The sequence below is a fragment of the Hippoglossus stenolepis genome, chromosome 24 (genome assembly GCF_022539355.2).
Source record: "Hippoglossus stenolepis isolate QCI-W04-F060 chromosome 24, HSTE1.2, whole genome shotgun sequence".
Taxonomy (NCBI): Eukaryota; Metazoa; Chordata; class Actinopteri; order Pleuronectiformes; family Pleuronectidae; genus Hippoglossus; species Hippoglossus stenolepis.
In genome coordinates this window covers 9,365,254-9,390,519 of record NC_061506.1, presented here as the reverse complement: position 1 = coordinate 9,390,519, position 25,266 = coordinate 9,365,254, and the positions used below count along the sequence as shown (strand labels likewise).

Sequence of the window (25,266 nt, the reverse complement as noted above, 5' to 3'; positions counted from 1 at the left end):
AAAGGTGGCACAGATAATGTTAAGATGTAGTGCTATGGATTGGTTGAGGTTAGACTACAACTGCATGATTTCAACAAACAACTCTCACGTTAAGCAGTTATAAACTGATCCGTTTAGTTCACTGCTCACCACAAATATGAGCATGTTCATGTCATGTAGTTTTACTGTTATGACATGACAAACCAAAATATACAAACATGGTCACGATATCATGAGATAGCTTCAAAATCAAGATGAAAACGACCAATTAAAGATTTGGCCCTGTATATAAACCCTCATTGGACAGAAAACTGTACCTACAGGTCATGAAACTGAGCAAACTACTCCGTCATATTTGTCTTTGCAGTTCAATTCTGGGTGTTTCACATCAGGTGACATGTATGGCACAGGCTGTGGCTCCAGTGAACTGAGAGCTTCATGCTGGGATGCAAACCGAAGCCTCTCAGCATCCTGACCCCAACTGTGTACGCCTAGATCGTATAGCTCCTCCCTTGGCTATATAATTTCTAGTTTAGCTGGACTTCCATCAGATTGCTTCCCAGCTGCATTCCCTTGTTCCACAGCACCCCCCTTACTGCAGCCTGGACACGAAGAAGAGGGATGCCGGCCACAAGCAGCGCGTCCCTGTGGATTATTTTCCTCCTGGGCTCCGGGGTGTGCGCCAGGAAGCAGCGCGCCGAGGCGGAGGATGAGGAGTCCTGGCCGGAGAGCGTGTCCAGGGCGAGGTGTGCGTCGCGGTGCCTCAGCCTGCACAGCGTCGCTGCGCTCTCCACATCGCTCCAGGTAAGGACGCGGATGGCACCGGAGCGCACGGGGCTTGGAGCTGCCGTGCGCTCCGAAATGACGCGCAAGCAGAGTGACAGGGATTTAGCCAAATATGTATTGTCTTGAAACTCAATAGAAACACAAGGGCCACACAAGAAATCTCTGACTATAGTATTTTTAGACAAATGTCATTAGAGCTGTTTTGGAGGGCCACATTCTTTCCTTTTCCTTTTAATTAACTACAAATCTTTAATAAAGATAGGTTCAGTGTCATTTTGTGTTTTGGATGTTGATATGTACCTTTTCCTTTTGTTGGCTGCAAATATCTGTTTCTGTTCATATGTGTCAAAAGTATGACCTTTGAGACAGGGAAGTGACCAGCATATCGGTACTTGTAGTTACTCTTGTGTACAGTTGTATTACACTGAAATGGTAATTCTCTCCACTTCCATTGTCATACTATATCAATCAATCATATTTTATGTGTATAGCCCATATTCAACAGGTATGACACCAAGCAGGTGACTTCATGTTTGCGTATCTCAAGTAAAAGTGCAGATTTTCGAGTATAACAACACAATGCCTTCAAACGTTAAAGGTTCATTCGGAAGTGAGTGAAATCAATAATAAGTAAAAGTCATATATATGTTTGATACGGAAGAACAATCAGCTTGAACTTGACACTGATTCTGTCGCCCTCCACTCAAATGAACCTGCTACTGCTCGGATCAGACATCACCTCACCTTCCTTAAAAATGTGTTTTATGCATGTATGCAAACCTATTTATAGTTATTCCAGCATCCAGTACTTGACTAGAGACTCAGGCAAGACATGATAATGAAGATGGCCAATAACGGGCTATGGTAAGGTATTACTGTAGAGCAACAAATATATATCTACTATCATTATATCCTCTTGTTATGTACCCCAAACCCTGCTCCTTTTATAAGGCAATTTAAGTGTTTTCCTTTTAAGATCTTTCTTCATTAGCTCACTATAGTGGGATGTGGAAACCATGCAGCGCGTTGAAGGAAGAAATGCACAGCACGGTGATACAAGTGTTTATCAAAGGAAAGCCTGTTAAAAATAAGAGACAATTCTCAGAAGAACGCTGAAATAGTTGCTTAATTTCTGCACTGTCATTAAATTATTTGGATTGTTAGAAAACTAAAACGAAAAGTCCTATAATTAAAATAAACAGAGTCTAATGACTTGAATCAAAACTTCTCATTTCTGAGATCTGCATCCTTAACACGACGCTAACAGTATTTCTGTGGTGAGTTACTGCTTTAAAGAGCCAGTGACTCAAATTAAATTTGAATTAATCAGGCTTTCAGCAGAATCTAAAAATACCTTTAAAAAGAAGATAAAAAATGCATTATTGGAATATGTAATATTTAGGTCTATACATATTCATAATGGGTAAATTGCACTGCTGCTGTAAAAGTCCTCTATTGTTATTCAAATTGATAGAGTTGACAGAAACCCTTACATGTTTATAAATAAGACTTGTCATCTTGATTATATTATTCATACAGATCATTTAGTAACAGTCTCTTCACACATGCACACAGTTGCGCGCACACACACACACACACACACACACAGGGCAGCACGTCGCTTCTTTTCTCCCGGCTCCCGAGTGATGGTGACAGCATCCCTGCACACACTTAGCCCAATGATAACAACACAGAATGATGGTCCAGTCCAGACAAATAGGAGAAATCAGGCTAAATCATGAACACCTCGGTGATTTTCCGTTGCATTAGAGCTGCATGCTTTTAACTCAAACCCAGAGGTGTGCAACTGGCTCAACCCCCAAGTTGTCAAATCGGCACCTCAGATACAAAAGCGTCTGATGCAACGCTCTTCATTCTTTGCATTCTTTGTCCAACAGTGCCCAGCAGTCAGGAGAAGGGAGTCAGTGAGAGGTTCGTTCAGGCCAGATGCCAAATCGATGGCTGCTGGAGTGTGAAACACTCTCACATTGACCTCATGGGTGTGGATGTGTTGGGCTGGGGGGTTGTCTGGGTCAGACCATAACTGGAATCATCCCTCCAACCCTCTGAGTGTTGGGACAGGCAGGGTCAGTGTAGATGTCCAATTGTCCCTCTCTGTCCACTGAACCAACAGGACGGGCTTGTTATAGGCCTTTGCGGGTGTATTTTATTGCTTTGGTCCACTCAGAAAAAAGTTGGGACTGTCTCTGTGAGTGTTTTCCAGATTCCGGGGGACCCAGTGCTGGAAAAGGCCCTGAAACATACCACGGCTTATGATTATTTATTGTGTAACAGAGCTGTTGAGCTGTGTGGAGAAACCCCACATTTCCAAAGGCGCCAGAGTCACTATCTAATGCTGCACTTTCAGTTTGAAAGCACATGCTGTTTTTAGGTCCACACAATACCACATTTTTACTGTTGTATCCATCCCAATCCAAAAGTCTCGGATTAATGTTGTGATGCCAATCAGCAATTGGTTCCTTTTCTTAAACATTTCTAGTAAGCTCTGCTATAAAAGACCTTGTTAAAGTCACTTCTTATTGGCCGTACTGTTTCCACTTTTAATTCATGAGTCCAATACACACTCTGTGGCCACTTTATTACATGGTGTAGTAATTAGTTGTGGTTGTTGGAATTAGGAATCCATTTGGATCCACTGGAGCACTACCCACTCCTGATTTGTGACTATCCTTCATCAAAAGTGCACGTCAGGTAATTTTCGCCTATTTCACACAATGATAAGCCGAAATGGACAGTCGACTTATCATTTTTTTTACATGATTGCTGTGATTTTACTCCAAGAATTTCAGGAGAGAAGATAAAAAAGTGTTATCCACATTTGTTTACGACCGTCACATAGCCCTGCTGGTCTGTACGCGCTCAACACTGGTCTCTAGACGTGGATATACAAACTCATTTGTTTAGTGAAAGTTCAAATCTTAGTGTAACATCAGTGGAATTATTATGATTTATTTCCCTATAATTTGCATCATCATTAGCAAATTAGTCTGCAGTCAGATTGCCACAGACGAACTGCCACACAGGGCACTGGGGGTATAATGAAGTCTTCTGGGCCACAGAGGGAGTTGCCCATTTAATTGGTTGTCAACCAGTCTTGGCTCTTTAGATCACACAGCCTTTCAGGGTGATATCCACTGGTATTCTTCACCTAATTAGGCCCATGTGGTGTGTTTGGGGATTTTTACAATAAGGAATATTAGCCCACACCAATTGGCGCCCCAATCAGTCACAGTGTCCCGCTATAATTATTATTACCGCTGAGAGCTGCCTGGTCAACTTTGTGTGAGCGGCTCCACTGGAGCATCGCGCGGTGATTTGCTGGAGTGCGGCTCAGTCAGACTTGAGGAAGTTGAGCGAGAGGAAGAGACCTTCACTCCACTAATCCCCGGGCCCCAGAGGAGACAATTTAACTCAGCTCTCCATCAATCACGCTCTATTTATTTATTGACAGAGCGAATGTCAGCGTCTGAAAGGCCACATGCGCTCGTGTCCAATCACCAGCACCCGCAGCGGTGTGTAATGCCAGCCTCAGTGTAAGTACATGATGGAGGATGATTCTGTGTTCCCCGTGCACATTTGAGTGCAAACCCAGTAAAGAAAACGGACCAACAATAATTTAACCTTAAATGCAGCTTATTCAGCCCAGGGCCTGGGGAATTACTTTAATATAAGACAAATTTTGGGGGGATTTTTGCCTATATTCATATGTGTATATTTAAGTTAAGTATACTGTTTATAGTTAATGTTTTATGTTTCAACTTCCAATTTGCCTTCGGCATTAATTTGTGTTAGGTTCTGGCTCCGTTTAGGCACCGGGACCGTTTTAATACAGGGCTTGTGTAGGTGTTATAGAGAGAGTTGTTTTCACAGAATATGATGTAGGGTTTTTTGGTTCTTTTTGTCCTCCTCCGTTTCTTTCAGCTTTCATTAAAACAAAGCAGTGAGTCGTAGCACCGGATGATATCCTCTGTCATTACCACGGACACACACACACACACACACACACACACACACACACACACACACACACACACACACACACACACACACACACTCTGTTGTTTATTTTGACTGGATCAATTCGACATACACGATCCTGCTGCCCCCGAACACAATGCAACATTTCTTTATCAGCAGCCGGAACCAACAGGCTTGGAAATAAGAGCCACTTCCAGCAAGAATTAAGAACTGGACAAATTGTTGGTTCTGGTTGTGTGTGGGATTTGATGACATTGAATAATATAGAATAATGCCAGTTATATTCTATAATGTGCGAAAAACAAATAGATTATATAGAGGATTTAAGACAGGAGGTGAGAGACGGATTTTATATGTATTTTATTAGAATAATATTTTTAGGAATACACTGGTGAGTGTCCATTTCACACACAAACAATCCAAATGATTAGAACACAGCCGTGCTGATGAGACACCAGTTTAGTCATGCTGTAAATAATGAAATAAAATAAAGGAAATCTATTGGGCCACCGTCTCATGTGACCTGATTAATGATCCTGGTTCTGCACTCACTATTTTTTTCAAGCAATGCCCTCCGGCTCGCAGCGGGAGAGCCATGAAGGGCACAGAGTCTCACAAACTGTGCAGGAAAAACAACTCATTTGTCTTTATGCAGAAGAAGAGCACTTCTGTGAACCCCGCAGCTCTGTGATGTTCTCTGAATGAACTGTAATTACGTTGCCTGTCTCTGGGCCCTGACATTGGTAAACTATAATTAAGGAATAATGTATTTCTCTAGCACTTAATTAAACTCCAACAATGTATTTATTTGTGATTCTGTCTTTTGTCTCCCTCTTTTCATTTATCTCTTTAGAATAATGGATCCTTGGGCTGGTGTCAAAATCATAAACAGTGTGCAAAGGTAGGCAACTTGGTTCCTCAAACGTTTTTGAACTGCAGCATCCCTTCTGTCCAGCCGTAGTACTCAATGACTCGTGTTGATTGGAAGCAAAGGAGGAAGTCATGTGAGGGGGTGAAATAAGCGGGAAAGTCCACCGAGGGACAAGGTCGGGAAGGATGGAGGGGTCAACAAAACATCAGACTTAAAAGCGGGAGGCCGCTCTTTGTTTCCTGTTTCCTATCAGTAGTAGATGGACAAGGTCGTTTCCTGTAGCTGACTTTAAAGATGGCAAATATGACGGATTTGGTTTGCTCAGATAAGAATATATTTATGGAAGCATCCTCTGATAGTCACTTTCACTAAATCCACACTGGTTTTAAAAAGCATCACTGCCGCTATGTGTATTCCCCGACGTACAAACTACTCCAGAGTTCACAGACACCCAAGAGAAGCGATGGAAACGATGAATGGCACTCAGTGGAACGCATACCTCCGCCCAGGTCCGACAGTCCCCTTAAATTCAATGAAGCTGCACCAGATTGTAAACACACATACTGTAAATGTCAGTCTCGTAAATACGCCCTGATCACAGGTTCTTTCTTGAATCCTGTCTCATCCAAACCTGCTGACCAACAAACAAGGCAGGCGAAACACAACTTCCTTGGTGGAGGTCGTAAATGCAACAAAAAAAAACGCCAGGCACCCCAGGCTACCCCTAGCTCTCATTTTGTAGCGCTACACACAACGTTGTGTGTTCACTTTTACATACCTGTCGCATCATCTGTGCATTTATATGTGTTTCATTTGGCTGATCAGTGTAAAGACTGAAAGTTGTGTTGGACCGGTGTTTTCCAGTGTAATAAATCACTCTACCTCCATATGCAGGCACATTATGGGTGTGTGTGTGTGTTTGTGGGTGTTTGTGTGTGTGTTTGTGCCTTTTGCTGCAATAAATCACCGCACATGCAAACCAGTGACAGTGTGCCTTGTGTGTGTGTGTGTGCGCGCACGTACAGACCTGTATGTACTGATGCATGCTGGTGCACTGTAGTAGTTATTACCCATTTCTCAGCTCCATCATTCATTGCCAGACTTGGCCCTTTTACTCTCGGACGTGCTATACATCATCGCACTTTCCCAGCCAATACACCAACACTCACGAAAGAGGCAGTCAATAATGGATGGGATACATGCCTGGAAAGCACGATATATAATGTTTATATCATAACGCTCCCCCCCCCCCCTGGTAACTTTCATGAAATTACCCTCAGATAATCATATTCCGCTCTGGCTGTGCGACTACTTACCCCTGGAGTTTTTTGATATTTAACAGCCCCCACGAGGAATATGGTCTTCTTGTTGAGCAACGCAGATATTAACGCGCCTTAGCAGCCTCTCACTTTGGTAACCATGTGATCCCAGTGATGGGTAATTGTGGTGACATATCAGCGCATTAGACGTCTCTCCAGCTGCATTATTAAGAGCTTGTAAAGAGGCGATACGCCGGCCCCGCTAATGAGCGATCACAGGGAGGAAATCTTTTCATGGCAGCGTGCATTAGTTCCTGGTACCAGGAGCGGCTTCATCCTATCACATGTTAAGGACAGCGGCGTCTTTATCAGTGCATGTTGTTTGGGTGGCTGTTTCAACCCAAAGAATCATCGTTACATGGTGAATATTATTACGTGCAAAACATATGAGGCAGAGGGAAATTATCATCATACTAGTGGTTCATGTGCTTACTTAGTTAAAATAAACACTAATGACAAGGGATAATTCTCAAGTAGCATTACCACAGGTCAGGTAAACAGCCACATTTCAAACAGGCAGGTTTAGAACGGGCTCTGAACAAGTTAAGTAAAAGGGACAGATTTATTGCAGAATCATATGTGTATTTGATGGAGCTGATAAAATAGACTGGATGGATGGATGGATAGATAGATATAGAGAGAAGCATCCTTAAACTTACATCCTGATTTCTCACTGCACCCTTTAGGAGCTTTGGGTTTGACGTGCGCCCTTCAAATTGCACTCCTGTTTAATCATGGCTAATTGTGAAATGACAGGCTCTTACGTTGTGATGTGAAATCAATTCACTCCTCTTAAATGAATTTACTGCGGAGCAACCGTGGGCCTCTGTGCACTTAGGGTTTCATCAAGCTATACAACAGAGCTTATGATGTAGATGTGGTAGAAAATGTGTCAGGGCTGACAGGTGCTCTCTGAAGTATTGCGACTCGGCTCACGGTGTTTTCATCGTGTCTGCAGCGTCTTGATCAAAGGTGTGTTTTTTTGGGGTTTTGTGGAAGTTGCAGCTCGACTACGTCAGCCGTAGCGGTTTGCTCTGTTCGGAGGCATTGTTTGTTTTGAGTGGTTCTTCAGCAGACTTTGGATTCTCATGATCGTCTGGATGCTGCGGAAGTAAAAACTACTTTGCTTGTATTCACGGTCCTTTCACCTCAATCACTGTTATTTGCATGCTTAAATGGGCAAACCTTAAATCATTCACTCATGACAAACTTATTGCATCAATGAAGTGTTGGAGCAAGCAGATACAAAAAGACCTCCATCCTGCAGCAGGAATTAGGAGGCAGGACATATAACATAACAAGATGGTATGTTTTAGTTTTTTTATGTTTATGCTCTCGAATCTCGTTGTCCTTCCAAGTTGACATCTTTGTCAGCATCTTCTACGTGTTTTTTTTCTTCAGTTTCGCATCTCTCGCGTGTTCGAAATGTCATCAATGATCCGACTCGCTCGCGGTGAATCCTGTGCTCTCCCATGGGCTCACTCGGACATTATAGAGAGTCTTTACTTGAGGGTGGGCAGGAGGAACGTTCCCATTCACAGCCCTTCCAGATAATTAACCAAAGTTCACTGCATGTCTTGAGGCATCTTTATCGTAAACGTTTGTTGTTGCTTCCCCAGTACTAATATGCAAAAAGAAATTCAGGGAAACTTTTCCTGAGGTTCAAATTTAGGATTTTGGTCACAGTTGTACAGACATTAATGTACGATGTAAAGTCCAGTAATTACGGAATAGATCGATAGATCTAAATTTAGTTTTGGAAATATTCCTGGGGCCTTTATTCGGCCTAGAAAATCACTAATGTGGCAGTCCCAGTGTTGATGTGTCCCTCTCCAGCTCCACGGCTCAGAGAGGCCTGATGAGAAGTGTGTTGAGGCTTGTTGCTGTGAGACAGCCCCATCACTTTGGCTCGTGACCGTTTGGCCCCTTGTCTTCCTCATGGACCCTGGTGGTAATGAGTGCTTGTTAATCCTTCTGTCACTATCTCCTCCAGGCAGACAGCCATTTGCAAGTGCCAGTGTTGATTAGCAACACACTCCCACACAGTCCCCTTCAATTGAGCCCTTGAAAGGGACTTAAGATGGAACTACTGTAGCATCAGGGCCGTGAATAGAAATTGTGTGTTTGCACTGACATGGGTCTTTTAGCTCACAACCGAGACAGTTGGCATTGACCGTGGTGTAAAGACCTTCTTTCAGTAGCACTCAGCGGTCATTAGTGGACTTCAATACTCCCAACGGCCTTGTTGTGATGTTTGACTCAGAGCCAGACATCCTTTTCTTCCTCTCCTCCTCGCCTCCAACTCACACTTTCAAACCGAAAAAAAATACTTGCAAAATAATTTGCTCGTGGTTCCTTCCTTGGCCTTGTCTGTGGATGTTTAAAGGTCTGGAGCACTTTCAAAGACAATGCAAGTTGTTGAAACAGGAAGCAAGAGACAAACATGGGGCCTATTTCCTCTCTGAGGGGTTTGTCTGGGCGGTGAATCAAACAGAGCACCACAAGAACAGCATTTTGCACGGTCAGCAGAGAAGTTGTTCGCTCCATTATCTCTGGTTGGTCATGGAGGAGTGGTGCACGAGTGCTGCCAAAACGCACACACACACACAAACAAATCAGGCACGCACATACACACACATACAAAGAGAGGGCTTCACGCGGCAGCCAAATAAACACAAGCCATGTTCTGTGACCTAAAAGATCAGCTTGGATCCCGAAACCGATTTCAATCTGAAGAAAAAAATAAAATCTCTTGTCTTCCTATAAATGGGAACTGAGGTGCTTTTTCTCAAATCTCTCAACCACATCACAAAGTTTGCCGCAGTCAGCTGTATTTGTGGTAGAGTGGAAGAGAATGCTTGATTTAAGCTTGAAATGGGGCGTAAAACTGACGCAGAGGCCCAATGGGAATGGCACGAGAGTGGGAGCGTCAGTTCGGATTAGTTGACAAGCCCTCCGTTGGAGACAGGGGAGGGGAGATGTGAGATGGCAGGCCTGGCACAGGGATATCAGACATGCTTCAGCACATTCTTCATTGCATTGCAGCAATAGCTGTACTGCACTGTGTCAATTTGGCAGCAACTTTTGTTTCCCCCTCTTCGCTCTTACCTTGTAGTGGTACACACCATTGGTCTGAGGCTCTGTAGTAACTGGAAAAGGCAAGTGCAGTAAAACACTAAAACCCAGGACAATAATAATGACTGATTATAATAGGAATTGCACATACTGTATGTATTCAAATATTGTTGGTCAAAGTGAGGCGATGTGAAACTGAAAATATAGACACACATTTTTCCTCTTGTACCCCCAGTAGCTTGTGATAACCATAGAGACGATGTACAACCATTCAGAATAAAGTGAAATAAAGCACTGTTATTATGTTATGCTATGTAATGAGAAAGTTAGGTAAAGTAAAGGTACAATGAAATGAATCAAAGCAGAAGCACTAGTGCTCTTATTTTGAAGCACTAACTCAGATCGTTTTAATGAAGTTACTTTGAACAATGTTTCCCTTAATCATCAACTCTCACCTGCTTTGTTCTGAGATCAGTCACAGCCATAATTTTTCCAATCAATAGCCAATGTATTGTATTTATTTATTTGCATACTTTATCCCAATAACTAGCTTAGCTACATATCACCATTTACCTTGTAGTTCATAGAAAAAGGCGCTGCTCATAGATGCACTGTATGAATGTGTGTGTGTGAATTGGTGAGTGGCAAACAACTGTACTGTAAAGCTTTGAGTGGACATCAGAACTAGAACGACTCTATATAAATACAGACCATCCACCACTTATTTTGAAGGGGACTCGACATTCTGACCTGCAAATTGGCTGAGTTACATAATCCTTACAAGAAACATTTTTCTGCTTTTACTGTTGGCAGATCTCCATTGCTCCTGTGCAGTGATGAGTCATAAGTGCACATTGACTTATGTAACATGTAACATTACCATTATATTACAGCGATCTAACCATTATATCGCATTAGATGCATTTATCTGGCAGAAGCCGTCATCCATAGAACAACTGAGAAACAACACTGGATCTATATCTATATCTAATACTGTCACAGCAGGGATGATGCACATTGACATGATTACAGCTCCAATGTTCCCATGTTAGTAGAGTGCCATGCTATAGTTGACTAAATAGGAAACCACAGATGCGGGGAAGAAATGTACTATAAAAAGAAAATATAAAAATATTGGTTATGCTTCGGTTATAATCCTCATGTCAGAGTCAGTTGAGGGTAACTGAATCATGATTTTAATTAAACGATAATCACAGTGAGCTATTAAATAAAATATTCTTTCGATCAGCCTAATTAATTTTTATTATATCAATTAATGCAAAATAATGGCGCGGGCTTACAGAGTTTATGGAGTCTTGTCACATAGTTTTATGACTATTGAACATACATGTGGGATTTTCCATATGAATACTTTAATGCTCCACTGATTGGGCTCATTAAGGACTTTTTTTGGGGGGGGGGTTGTGGTTTATGAAGGAGGGAGATGCAGAGCTCTCAAACTGGCAACGTTAGCTGCCTGAGGCTAACTCATTAGGATCTTCTGTAGCTTGTGTGTAACAGCAGCCATATTTACAGGACGGCCTTTTTCCTACCAGTTTATTCATAGTTTCCGACAACGATTATATCTTCCACCACACACACACACACACATAAAACACTGCACAGCCGTCAGGCACGGAGAATTAGGATTCAGTATCCTGTCCTAAGACACTGCTTATCCACAGTTGATCGTCCACACTATTCCAGAGTGTTAGAGCTGCTTAAACTGAGAAGTTCGAGAACACTGATGGCCCCGTATTATTTTAAAAACTCTGGGGCCACGTTTTAGTCTGGATGGGTAGAGATGTTTGTAAAAAACGACGTAGACACTCACTACCGCTTGGTGATTGGGTCTTTTTAGGCACAACGTAGACTTTACTCATTTGTCAGGCTCCTATCACGTGACCCTCTTCCGGAAAAAAGCAATTGGCTTTAGCCTCGTGTAACAGTGTAGACAGTGAGACAAGCTATTATTCGAGCTATTTGCGACAATTCCCTTATTAAAACACAGTAGCATGAATGTAGCCACAGTATATAGTCTCTCCAGCGTATTATAGGTCGACTCCAACCTGTAAGATGTGGCTGGAAAACCTCCAGAAAGATGGTGCCCAGAAAATGCCCCGACTGAATCCTTTCAATTTAAAAGGAGCAGTGGCTCTACACCTTGCTCTCTCCTTACAATATCAAATTGAGCCCATCCACTTTAGAGGGCAAAACCCATTTTGGCCTGCTTGTATTCGTGCTCTCGTTCTTTCAATTTCAATTCAATGCTCAAAGCTGATGACCACAGGTGAGGGTTGTAATGCAGTTCAACTGGTAAATCAAAAGCTTTGTTTTCTGCCTCGTTTCCCTCTTCACCACAACGGTCCAGTGCGATGTCCTCATGAGCTGGACACTGCAGCAAACTGCCTGTCAGCCTGACACTCACTCAAAACATAAAAGACCCCAAGATATTTAAACTGCTGCACACGAGGCGGAAACTTGCTCTCAACCAGAAAAGGAGCCATCCAACCGACTCCATGCCGACTCCAATTCCATGTGCTTGCTACACAGCCCCACTCCATGGGACCACTTTACCTGGGGAGACCCTAACAGACAGATCCCTGACCACACAACTCCCAGGATCACCAAGAACCAGACACTTGTGTTGCTTTGGTTTCTAGAATTTGGCTTTTTTATGATGGGAATATAAATAATTTCACCCATCATATTTCCAAGTTAACACAACATGCATACACTGAGGATACCTAGGAGATCATAGTAGTTGACCCTAGTCGAGACCTATTTTCTTTCCATAAAGGGCGACATCTTCCCTGCAGACCTAAGTAAACAAAAGTTTGTTCAGAGTTTGGGGTGCATCTCTAACTCTCAGACGGCTTGGCATGTCCTTGTGATGCTGCTGTACATCCCTCCCCCACTGTTTCTCACTACAGCATGAAATTACAATCAGTGTACACTCGTTCCCCTCCGCTGCCTCTGCTCACGGTATAGAGGGCAATGCGGTTAACCGTTGACTGGCTCTAGAACAGCCTGAGAACGCAGGACAACATTTCTCAGCCTTCCCTTACTTTTAAGTGTATATGCTTAAACTGTGCCACCAGCTCCTGCTTACATTTATTATCGTATGGTAAAGATAAAAAAGCTAAATTATTCAATACAAAATATTAATTGATAAATCCTATTGCTAATACAGCCTGTGTTGTGTTTTTATAACCTGGAATACTATCAGCGATTTTTCTTTTAGAAGGAAGGATGGATGGATGGAAGAAAGAAAGGAAGGCAATAAGGAAGGATGGAAATAAGGAAACAAGGAAGGATATGAGAGGAAAGAAAGAAAGGGAAGAGAAAAAGAATGGAGGTAGAAGAAAGGAAGAAAACAGGGGAAATAAGGAAACAGGGAAGGAAATAAGAAAGGAAGTAAATAAGGAAGGAAGTGAGGAGGGAAGGAAAAAAGAATGGAAGGAAGGACATAAAGCAACAAGTAAGGAATGAAATACCGAAGAAAATTAGGGAAGGAAGGAAGTACATAGGTAAGGAAAGGGAGGAAAAAGGGAGTCAAGTAAGGAACTAAGAAGGAATGTTGAAATAAGTAGGGAGAGGAGGAAAAGAGTAAGTAAGGAAGGAAGGAAAGGTGGAAGGAATCCAACTGACCAAGAAGAACATTTGCTCAGAAATTATCAAACTAGCTCTATTCTACCTGCGTCTATATTTGTTGTTGTTGATTTAAAAATATATCTCACAAGCAAGCTTTCATCTGGAGATGGCAGGGACAGGTTAAGCTTATCCTCGGTCAGACCTGCTTTGGTCAGTGCTTCAAAACTCTCAGTCTGAGTGATTCCTTTTGGCATGTCAGAGGAGTTATTGTTACCTGAAATAAAGATGTTAGCTGGATTAAATTCTCTTTCAACGCAGTTCAATCAAAGGTAAGAGAAGCTGGCTGGCAGGGGAAATGTTTTGCCTTTGATCAACGAGAAAGTTAGATTCACCTCCAAATCTCCTTATTCAAATGTGATTGTAGCTCATATTAACACTTGTCACTTGTCACTTCCTCAGTGCCTGGAGCCCTGCAAAGATACCTGGGAGATGAAGAGGAAGAACAACTGCAGGGAGCTTTGCGAGGTACAATGCAACACACAGTCACACACTATGCTGTTGTGTTCATGGAATGGAAAAACAACCTGGGGGTCATTGTGTGGAACTATTGATTTCATATAAAATCTATCAAGCATGAGCTTGTTTTGGCAAAGTAGAGCCGGGACAGAAGGCTCAATGATTGGATCCAGATTGAACTCAGAATATTTGTGTTTCTGTCCTGTCAAATGATATTGTCATTAAATTATCTTTTATATTTAATCAGAAATATTATTTCAATCAGATTTACATTTTTTTCATATTATTTCAACTCATGCATGGATGCTGTATGATAGACTTACTCTGACCAGGACTTTTTAAACATTCAAACCATCAGAAATATTCTCTAAAAACATATTCATGTGTCTTCTCTTCAATCGTTCTCATTGAATACATATGAATGCATAATCCAGGAAGCAAAACGTTGACCACATTAACATTATAAACTGTTCAAGGCCCAACAGGGTAATACCACTGTAACGTTAAATACGTTACCCAGCCAATGGTGCTAACTCACCTCCCTCCAATCCGTCTAGCGGGTGTTTCCCAAGAAGCACTGGGAGTGCGTGACCAGCTGTGAGTTCCTGCAGTCGGTGCTGGCGACCAAGCAGGGCAGCTGTCCGCCTCCGGAGAGAGCCAGTGGCTTCGCGGCGGCCTGCGTGGAGAGCTGTGACCACGACCGGGAGTGCTCGGCTCAGAAGAAATGCTGCTCCAACGGTTGCGGCCACACCTGCCAGGCCCCCAAAGACCTCTACAAAGGTTAGTAGAGACAGAGGGTCTAACGGAGACATATTTATTTAGAGTGCCGTTGATCTACTGAACCGAACCTTGTATTTGCACAGTAGCAGTAAGATGTCATCCCAAGTTCCCTCGGGTTCTGCGCCCAGATCAATGATGTAATTCCCAATTCGCGTGCTCACAACCAGTGCGAGTCAGGTGGAGCTCGCCCTACTTAGGTCCCATTGTCAGAAGAGGGATCAAAGGGAGCTGAGGCTAAACAGACAATGCGAGTTTGCAGCAGCATGTTCGCGCCTCGCTGACGGTGACACATGACAGGCAGGGAGAAAGATGCGGGGAGCGGGGGTTTGCCTTTTCACACTGTGGCACGGTGGAAAGCTGTAAATCCGCACACAACCCAGGGGCCATCGACTAAGCTGACTGGGAGCAGGATATCCTATGTGTTGGGACATAGCTAAGATGTGCAGGATTACAGTGGATAGTGTTATATGGGGGTGGCTGCAGGAAAAGACTTGTATACATCAAATATATCGGTTTGCTGACTCAGCAGGTTGATTTCGGCTATTTATCAAACATTAACCTCATCCTGGGGTGTGTTGACCATGTTGACCTTCCCCCCCCAATCCTTCACATCATCCCAAGCCCCCATTGTGTGTGGTTTATTCCGCAGGTGCTCCTCTGAAGCCAAGGAAAGAGCTGGGCTTCGAGGAACTCTCCGATGGTCAGATGGTGGTGCGCTGGTCGTCCCGTTTCAACATCTCAGCGGAGCCGGTGGTCTACATCCTGCAGAGGAGGTGGAACTTTGGCATCCAGCCCAGCGAGGACACTGCCACCCCCTGGCAGGGGGCTGCCCAGGTTAGTTCACCGAACCCAATATATGGCCTTTTATCAGATGTGAAAATATAAAGGGTGCAAGTCCTGACCACCAGGTTTTGTTGTGGAAGACTTTTTGGTCCTATATGTATTTACCTTGGGTGCTGCCTGCTGGCGGCACTCCACCTTGTAATTGTGCTTTTAGGTTTGATGGCACTGAGTCTCTAAAGCTTTTGCCGTAAAGGAGTGTTTTGATTGAGGGTAAAAGGTAATGATGCTGCACTGATGAAGCGCGGTGATCTCACTCACCTGTGAACGGAATCACACACACAACATCAAACCCTTAATGTCCTCTCTAGACCTCACTGTCCCACCAGGCTCCCACCCAGCACTGGAATACCTTTTTTTACCTTGGAACGTGAAGCTTTTGATGTGACTCACCAAGCACTTTATTAGGAACACCATACAAACACTGTTTTGGAAAGCTCACAGATGTTTATCTGGTTGGTTTAACTTTTGTTTTACTGATGTTTTGAAACTCAGCTACGAACTGTATTCGAGTTAGAAAACCTTTTTTTTTTTTTAAATGCCATGTCTTGTGATGCTGCATCTTTTCTTTGAACCACCTCCTTCTGATTGCCCCATAGACCACAGAGCAGGGGGTGAGGCTATCTGACACCCGGCCTGGACGCTGGTACCAGTTCAGAGTGGCAGCCGTCAACACCCACGGGACCAGAGGTTTCACCACACCCAGCAGGCACATCCACTCGAGCAGAGGTCAGACACGTGTGTGTGTGTGTGTGGATTTGATCAATGATTACATTATAAACAAAAGCAGACATGAATAACAGGAAATAAGTAAATTATTGAAAGCTTTTAATGTCTGCATAAAAGTAATTTAGAGACTAAAGAAAAGAGACAGGTCTTCGAATGGATTTTAAAGATATGAATCAGGAATGTTTAGTGGTATTAGACTGTTGGCGTTTAGACATATTTCTTTCATATTTCATATTTTTTACATTTACGCTCCACTCTCCTGCCTTCAACCCCAGGAGTTATAAATTTAAACTAGTGCTGAGCCTTGATTTTTGCTTTCCTAACTATGTAAAGGGCAAATCAAGTCAGTAATATTGGCGATAGTGTAATTGAATACTGTAAGCATGCAGCTCCTCTGTGCCCAGAGCAGCAGGGGGTAGCTTTAATGAGAGAAGAGGAGAGGGCATCCGAGAACTGCCTGGCAGGGAGAGGGGGGATGGAGCTGGAAGAGTTCCCTGGCAGACTGGGTGGAGGAGTAAAACATTATGGACCAGTGATCAGAAGAACTGAAATTGTTTATCTGCTGAAAAATCTACCTGCTAATTCCACAAACGTTTATACCTGGAATGCATATCTCATGGACATCATCTAAGCAGCTTCACCCTTGTGTATTCATTATGGCCCAACAAATTGCAGTGTCCAGTTTGCTGCGATTTGGACACACAATACGTTCAATACTAATACAATATGAATAAACAGGCAAACAGTGCCTTGTAGCTATGGGAGCAGGGGTTAACAGCAACTCTGTGGCCATAGTAGAACATGTCTTCATCTACGTTCTCTTTATTTTTATTTGTACTTCCTGCTTAGCAATTAAAAGTAAAAACACAACACAACACAACAACTTTTGTTTTTTAACATTGGTCTGAAGATTGGCAGACCTCTGAGATAGCCGACATGCAATGTATCAAAAAATAACACCAGTTAGGTAAATCTTTTAAATATATATATAATATATTGAAATGTTTGTCATACACCATTACTCTGAGCATCTGTAAGCAATATCCTGTGACCCCCCCCCAGACCCCTCCAGTCCTCCTGCTCCCACTGAGCTGAGAGTGGCCAACATGAGCTTCGGCCCTGGCAGGGCGGTGTCGGCCCGGCTCCAGTGGAGCACGCCTGCCGACCTGGACGTCCCCGTCCACCACCACAAGGTCAGCTGGAGCTGGACTGCAGTGGGACAGTCCTCCGCTTCATCCCTGACCAAGAGGAGGAAGACAGTCAGAGGGGTGAGGACAGACAGAACTGTGCTTTGGAAATGTACCGAGGATGCTTGCTACTGTTTTGTCTTTTAACAGCTTGTGAAGGACAGGTCCTATAGATTAAGCTACACATGACCTGCTGCTAAAAATCTACTATGTAACTACTCAAAAAGTGTGTGGCAATATTCAATTCAATTCAATTTTATTTGTTTGCTCTTCTAACCTTTTTTATTTAATATTACTTTCTGTTCATTGGAGTTTGAGTTGACTTCTGACAATACGAATGACATAATAAATAGAGCCAACTTAAATCAATCTCCTGTTAATGGACCAACCCGTGGTGGAAAATTACAAAAACAAGTCAAAGCCACAAGACTGAACAGAGAAACTTCGCGGGATATGTCCACAACAGTGTGTGTCCCATGGAGCACTGGCAGAAGAAACAAGAAGATCCTTGTTTGATCTGGACCTTCAGGCGTTTCAGTTTAGTCCGAAACCAAAATAGCTGGTGTGAAATGAGCCGTGAATCAAAACGTAGTCCGTCCGTCCACGGTTCGGTTTGTTTCATGCGTGAAAACACTTTTATGCCTAGTTTGGACACATTGCAGGAAGTTGAGAAAGCATTAAACAAGAAGCAGAGTGGGACCAAGAAGCGCAGGAGGCTCACAGGATTGCTTAAAGGCTTCACCTCTGAGGATGTAATGTTTGAAGTGATGTCAAGTACTGTGCCTGAGGTTCTGCGTGTGGAAATCCTCCAAGAAATATAAAATGTAATGGAACTTATGTCTGTGCATGTGTGTGTGTGTGTGTGAGCAGAGCCAAGTGGAGCTGGACAGCATGCGCTCTAACAGGAGCTACAGGGTGGAGGTCCAGGCTGTGTCCTACTGGGGACAAACTCAACTCAAAGGACCCCGAGCCGTCCTGAACTTCAACACGCAGCGCAGTAAGGAGACTTTTTACATTTTGGATTGTACAGCTTGATGTCTTTGACACGACGTACAAGGAAAGAAAATGTCTTCTGATCTCTCGCAAAGACTGCTTGGTTCAAATAGTTTCTTAAAAACAGCAGCACTCCTGCTCCAAATGTTTCCTCCTAAATGCATTTCTATGATCTTTGAGTTTTTTCTCACACGTATATGGGAATAGTTTTATGAAAAAACACCTGTGGGGGTTAAAGACAGATTTTTCTGACTTCAAAGTTGACTTGTTTGATCCTCCATATTTCAGAGCTTCGCTACATAGACACATTCTCATCATTCAGCCCTTCCAACTTATCAGAGCGACGGAGCAGAATAATCTTTTAACTTTAATTCAAAATGTCATGGTGCCTTTCAAAATGACAGGCTGACATTATGAAGAAGAAGAAGAAGAAAAAAAAGAAAAGAAATGTTTTCAACAACTGCAGACGTGAATGTTCCGGCGGATGCATCATTGTAAAATGTTGGAAATGATTTGTTAGTGCCCACTTCTTACTTAGAAGTGTTGGTTAGCCCTGCTCAAGATGAAAAAGTTAACAATGCAAGGTCACATATTTAAAACTAATGTTGTCTTTCTTGAAGCCACCAGTTCCGCTCAGAGCAAACCCATAGGAGACATTCTGGATGTGGGGACACCGTTCTACCAGGACGGACAGCTCCGGGTTCATGTTTACTGGCAGAGCAGCCCTGGTATGTATGTGCACAGTAAAGGAGGGATGCATGGAAAACATGGATTGACAGAAAAACAAAACTGTTGCTCTGACGTGGTTATGATGAGGTTATGTTGATGTAACAAAGGTGTGATTGACTGCGAGGGTTCAGGGTAGTAGCTGGAGGGTGTACGTACATCTAACACATCCCCTGATGCCAGTAAAGGCAAATGAGCACAACATATTCTTCGTGGTGTATTTATTTTTCTATCCATCCATTATTTATTTCACATGTCCTCTAAGGGTCAATCCTAGCTGTTGTAACTATAAGAGCCACATGTCCCAGGATGGACGGAAGGGCAATAGATGCAACTTCGTAACTGAACACTAAATAACAGTATATTTACAACATTGATTAGAAGAAACCGTTTGTAACATGAGGGATAATGGAGCTGTATTAATGCCCTATTTTGCCCTGCGGCAGAAGAGAATGATCAATATCATCTGTGTTGAGTGCATAGATAAGTAAAGTCAAGGACATATTTAGCATAAAGAAATAATATACTCGTTTTCTAGTTTTAGTTTGAGGGAAATTAGTCAATTGTTCCTCCTTCACATCCATTCCTTGTATTAGACCTTTTGTCACAGGATGGTTTGTTCTTTTGTGACTAGATCCTTCAGTTGAGTTCTACAGAATCCAGTGGGGACCAGAGTATTGTGGACACAACCAGACCAGACCCATGGAGAAGACCAGCTCACAGGTAGCATAGAAAGATTGTCCCTGTGCACATGAATGTCAAGAAAATGATGAGCATATGATGCAAATTGTCATATAAAATAAACTTGCAGACTTCATGGACAGAGCAGATCACATTTATAAATAATTATTGTTATTGATTGGCCAGAGAGAGCGTCTACATCATTAATGAGCAAACGTGGTCAAACTCTGTAATTTGGGATCTGGCATTTCGGGGACCAGCCATGATGATTTTCTGTCTCCGTCTGCTCCAGGACAACTTTGTCAGCCTGCAGGGTTTGCTCTTCGCCTGCAAGTATAAAGTCCTCCTGCAGCCGGTCAGCAAGAAGGGTCGCCCTCTGGCAGAAAGCACCAGCTTCTTCACTCCTTCCTGTGCCACCGTTCAGGCCAAGAGTCCGAGTCCCATCTCCTGCCCTGGAGAAACATGTGAGGCAATTGGAAACTTTGGTCTTGAAAACACTGTACATGATGTTTTGGTTTTACCTTGCTCACCATTTAACCCCCGGGGCCCTGCAGCGTCCCCTCAGAAGGTCCTGCTGAAGGCAGCCAACCTGACAGCATCCTTCGAGGTCCGGGTAGGCAACGTGACAGCCATCTTCAGCTGGGATTTGTTAAGGGTCCTGTCCCACCAGCAGCTGACTGGTTACCAAGTGACCTGGACGGAGCTCCTCCCCACTAACCACCACAGCAGCAACAAGCTGCCTCACAGCCTCATCTCCCAGTCCCAGATCCTACCCCCGGTCAGTCCCGCTGTAAACTGTAGTGCCATATAAATCTTGATATCTGGATTTACATGTTCATAAACAATCTGTACTGTGGACTGCTCTGATCCTCATGTGTTGCCGTCCCTGTCATGTGTCTCGTGATATTTATATTTATGTCTGATGCAGTGTGGTTTGTAGCAGGATTGTTGTTAATTGTTGATTCAACTCCTGTTTATATCGATGTAAATGAAGTAAACCTTTTACTATTCAGCAAACAGAAAGGTTTATAGTAACATTATATGTTTTCCCAGGATGTTTTCAAGAAAGAATTATTTATTTTGGTACAAAATAGAGATTGTGTCATTTGTACACGTCTAAACAGTCAAATAATCTCTAATGAATACACAGCAGATCAACTAAACATTAGAAATATGACATTTGTCACCTTCCCTTATAATGAGTACCAAAAGACACAGTAGTCATAATTTTTAAGATCCACACGTACAGGTTTATGAGGTTTAGATTACACCTAAGGGATATTTCTCCCAGATATTACATATATTTACATCTGACTTCTGTTGTAGGCCAGAATCATACTCATTGCTTTATTTTGATATTTAATTTGATTTTCGACTTAATGCTTCGAAATATTTACAGACAGTTGGATCATCAAATAAAAGATGAATGAATAAACCCCAACAAACACAATTCAAATACATTTTTCAGACTTTATTTTTGGTTATATTCAGAATGAGTGCAAGGGGTGCACTGGGGGAGCTTGTTTAAATAAATAAAAAATCCTACCCATGGGTTAGAAGTGTAAAGTTGATGTGTGATTTTCACTTTCATGTAATCCACTGTTCTTGAATAGCAGGCACTATTATGCAAAATGATTTCAACTGGAACGACATTGCAAATATGAATATAAATACAAATGACCACTGGGGGAAAATGCAATAGCCCTATTAAAAAGACAAAATTAAATGTAATGTCACATGAAATTCATTTAATAGCAAACGGAAAATGAAAAAAACAAATGAATCGAACAGCTACACTGAAACTGAAACTGATCTCAGCACCTTTCAGGTTTTTCAATTTCACATCCATTTCAGAATTGTCATCTAATGACATCTATTTGTCATTGTGGTATCAAGTTTCATTTGTGTTCATTTCTTTCCATCCAAGCAATGACGAGCATGGGACTAAAAGAGAAATTTCCTCTTTTTATTTGATTTCTTTGATTTCTAATGCAGGTTCAGATTTGTATTTTCCCTGTGGACAAATCTCAGGGTCCACTGGGCTGGCAAATGCTTGAAATCCTGTTTAATCTTCAGCTTCCTTACGATTCCACACACCTTGAGCATTTGAAACTCTGTCTTCCTCCTCCTCCTCTTCCTCCTCCACTCACTGCGGGTGTCTTTTTCTCCTCACATTCAGGACGGTAACGTTCTGGTGGTGTCAGACCTACACCCTGCCAGTCTGTACAGGCTGGAGGTGCGCGCCATCACAGGAGAGGGGGAAGGTCCTGCAACCAACCGGACCTTTCAGACTCCTGGATACCAAAACCCAACGAAGCACAGTAAGAGACACGAAAACAACAACACCTGCCAATGAATTGAACCTTCAACATCCTCTGGTCACTTGGACCATTTATATAGATTGATTTATAGCGTGTAGATTTTAGTGACATTTCCAGAAAAGAGTATCTCTGCCAAAATCTGAACAGGGCTCTAGATAACACCTGTTGGTTTTGTACAAGGCAAGATACATGGGTAAGGATTTAAATGTCATTGATTGGACAATAGTCACCATCAAAGTCTAACCTCATGTCTCTTGTCTGCCATCATTCAGGATCCAGGCTGAGGAAGCATCCCCATAAACTGCCAATCATAGAGAGGCACTGAGTCCAGACAGCCAATCAGCCTGCATGAACCGAGTCTCCCAACATTAGGATGATTAGAAAATCCACAGAGCGGCGATCGCTGAAGACAAGTGCAGCGTCCCGACTGGCAGCGGTTTGAATCCCTCCCCTCAGTGTCTTACAGTGGACTGGACCAGTCCAGTAACCAGTAACCAACCACCACCCATGGTATTCTTACAGAGGTATCACGGTTAGTGTGATATCCTGATCAATAAATCCAGTTCATCCACTGCATCACTCTGAAACAGCCGTAACATCCCGTGCAACTCGTTAGAGAAGCTGTATTTCCCATTGCCTCCCGTCTGAGAGATGAATCTCAGCACTTGTGTGTGAAATTGAAATGATATTATTATGAACATCATTATAGCATGTTGATTCAGTAGCTATAGATTTCTATCCACTGTAGGACTGGGTATGGTGCGACCATTTTCTAACATCTGGTAGCGGAAAACATAAAGAATGAAAACAATCGCCAAAGAAAAAAACTGCCTTTCAACATCAGTGATTATAGGGGTTCACACTTCCGAGGTGTGTTGAATTGAATCGGAGGAGACACGTGTGCAGCTCTGGGGTCTGGGACACAGCGTGGAATCAAATTCGGCATCAACAAAAACAGCAGTTGAAATCAAATCGAGTGAGCGCTAAAAGCAAAATTTCTATTTCAACCCGATGAGGGGGAAGAGTTGAGCAGCGCTGTGAATCAGCTTATCCGTTTAAAGACAACTCGTCTGTTTGTGCTGTTGCTCCCTCCCGGAGAGGTAATGAGGTTTGATACCCAGCCCTAATCCCCTGCTGTCCTGTAGATGGAATTGCATGCCAACACAATGTTTATTGTCTCGTCCGTGTCACTGAGTGGTTCCTTCATTTTTTTTAAAAACCTGAAAACATTTCCTGCAGCTGATTCACCGTTTCAGCCCCTGTGCTCTGTAAATGCTGTATATACTGTTTGTCTGTATTTATTAGTTGTGGTGTATTTGTGTCTGGATGAGTGTCGCCTGTAAACATAATGCATCTGTACTTTATGTGTGCTCAGCCTTTTGTAAACCTCTAGAGACCCTGTACAAAGATGTTTTTTTTAACTGAAGATAAATTCCTCGTCAATATGAGCACTTGCCTTTTTTAAGATCGCATTATTTGATCCTTTCTTTCCCACCCGTTCCTCATCAGCATTTTCTATTCGGTATCCAGTCGTGACCTTTGTCCTCTGAGAAAATGAATAATGATGGTGTAACCAGGCCGTATTCCTTTGGGGAGCAAAGCCATGAGGAAACAAAGCTCTGTACTCTCATTCTTCCTCCATTATTCTTGAGTTTGTGTGCAGACAAAAGGTTTGTAACCCCCCCGGGGGGGGTTTTTACCGTATGTGGAAATAAGGACGAGGGCTCTTCTACACGCACACACAAGTGAGAAACTCTAAAGGCTCAGCAATGATTGCATCATGCCACATTCCTATGAATATCCACACATAGATGGTCTTTTTTTTTATGTGTGTGTGTGTGTGTGTGTGTGTGTGTATCACGTTTAATGGTAGGTTTTTGAGCAATTCTGAGCAGCACAGGCTAAATTCTGCGGTCTCCTCATACACGTACAGGATACAGAGCCACAACGGTTCCACATACGGAGCTCAGATGAAGTGTATCTCTGTGATGGAGTATCCTCTAACACAGATGACTGACTGCACTATATGGCCGAGGCTGGAGGTTCCCGCTGGTAGTCCATTTGGATAAGGAATGGCTCAGCCTGCAGCATCATAAACATGTTTACCAAGGATTTACAACCAGTTCAAGTTTTTCTCCCCGACCAGCCGGAATATGTTTACCACAAAGCAGGCAGTGACTGAGAGAGGAGAACTACTGAGTAGAATACATGTTTGTTACAGTAAAGTAATCTCGGCTTAGGGCCAAAGATTCACAATATATAACTGTCGTGTGCTGGGGTTGCAAGGATGGAGGGTCTAATGAGAAGATGAAGGTGAGTTGGATCACGTATACAAATAATGTTAATATTAGTTTCTTTGTTGATTGAAATTGAAAACCTTATACTTTTTGATAAATATTGTTTTAAGCTATATGCAATTTGACAATACAAAACTTACCTGAACCTTTATTTCTATAGCTACTAATTCCATAAATGTCTATCTGTCTATTTAATGGACGCATATCCCGTGAGCCGTTCAACTTATCTTCTTTACACTTGACGTGTATTAAATAGCAGTCTGTGGGGGGGGTGGGGCGGCCTGTTAACAGTTTGTGGACAGAGTTGAACATGTCTACTTTTATGTTATGTCCCATAAACTACAGCAGCAGTCTGCAACTGCCAATAACCGCAGTTCTATCAATGCCACCACATCATTATGAAAATCGGATTATTTTGATTTCACCATATCAGACTGACATAAACATTCACGGGGGTAAATAATTTCCATTTTAGATAGTCTTCAAAATAAAAGCATATGGTCTGTTTTGTTGCTGTATAGAGTTACATTGAGCAGAGCTTTGATTTTGAACAGTTGTGAACTTGGGTCTGAA

General features: G+C 42.7%; 1 protein-coding gene across 3 annotated transcripts; it reads left to right on the top strand.

Moving 5' to 3' along the window:
* Positions 1 to 377: 377 nt before the first annotated feature.
* Positions 378 to 23,844, top strand: anos1a (anosmin 1a). 3 transcript variants are annotated; one of them, XM_047339018.1, is made up of 14 exons: positions 378 to 783; positions 5,618 to 5,665; positions 14,083 to 14,148; positions 14,697 to 14,919; positions 15,569 to 15,753; positions 16,359 to 16,488; positions 17,551 to 17,756; positions 18,546 to 18,672; positions 19,289 to 19,396; positions 20,038 to 20,117; positions 20,368 to 20,539; positions 20,627 to 20,853; positions 22,255 to 22,396; positions 22,669 to 23,844. In XM_047339018.1, exons 1-14 carry the CDS (start codon positions 601 to 603, stop codon positions 22,719 to 22,721), a joined length of 1,950 nt encoding a protein of 649 aa, XP_047194974.1. In that variant the 5' UTR covers positions 378 to 600; the 3' UTR covers positions 22,722 to 23,844. The 3 variants fall into 3 exon arrangements, with proteins under 3 accessions (XP_047194974.1, XP_047194972.1, XP_047194973.1); XM_047339016.1 differs by having other exon boundaries at positions 379 to 783; positions 20,029 to 20,117; XM_047339017.1 differs by having other exon boundaries at positions 382 to 783; positions 20,029 to 20,117; positions 20,630 to 20,853.
* Positions 23,845 to 25,266: the final 1,422 nt, after the last annotated feature.

What these genes read in the sequence shown, in the direction of transcription:
- anos1a (XM_047339016.1), top strand. Translation starts at nt 601, where the DNA reads ATGCCGGCCACAAGCAGCGCGTCCCTGTGGATTATTTTCCTCCTGGGC. An exon ending in CCTGGCAGGGGGCTGCCCAG is followed by an intron (nt 15,754 to 16,358) that starts GTTAGTTCACCG and finishes ATTGCCCCATAG; the next exon opens with ACCACAGAGCAGGGGGTGAG. An exon ending in TTACTGGCAGAGCAGCCCTG is followed by an intron (nt 19,397 to 20,028) that starts GTATGTATGTGC and finishes TTTTGTGACTAG; the next exon opens with ATCCTTCAGTTGAGTTCTAC.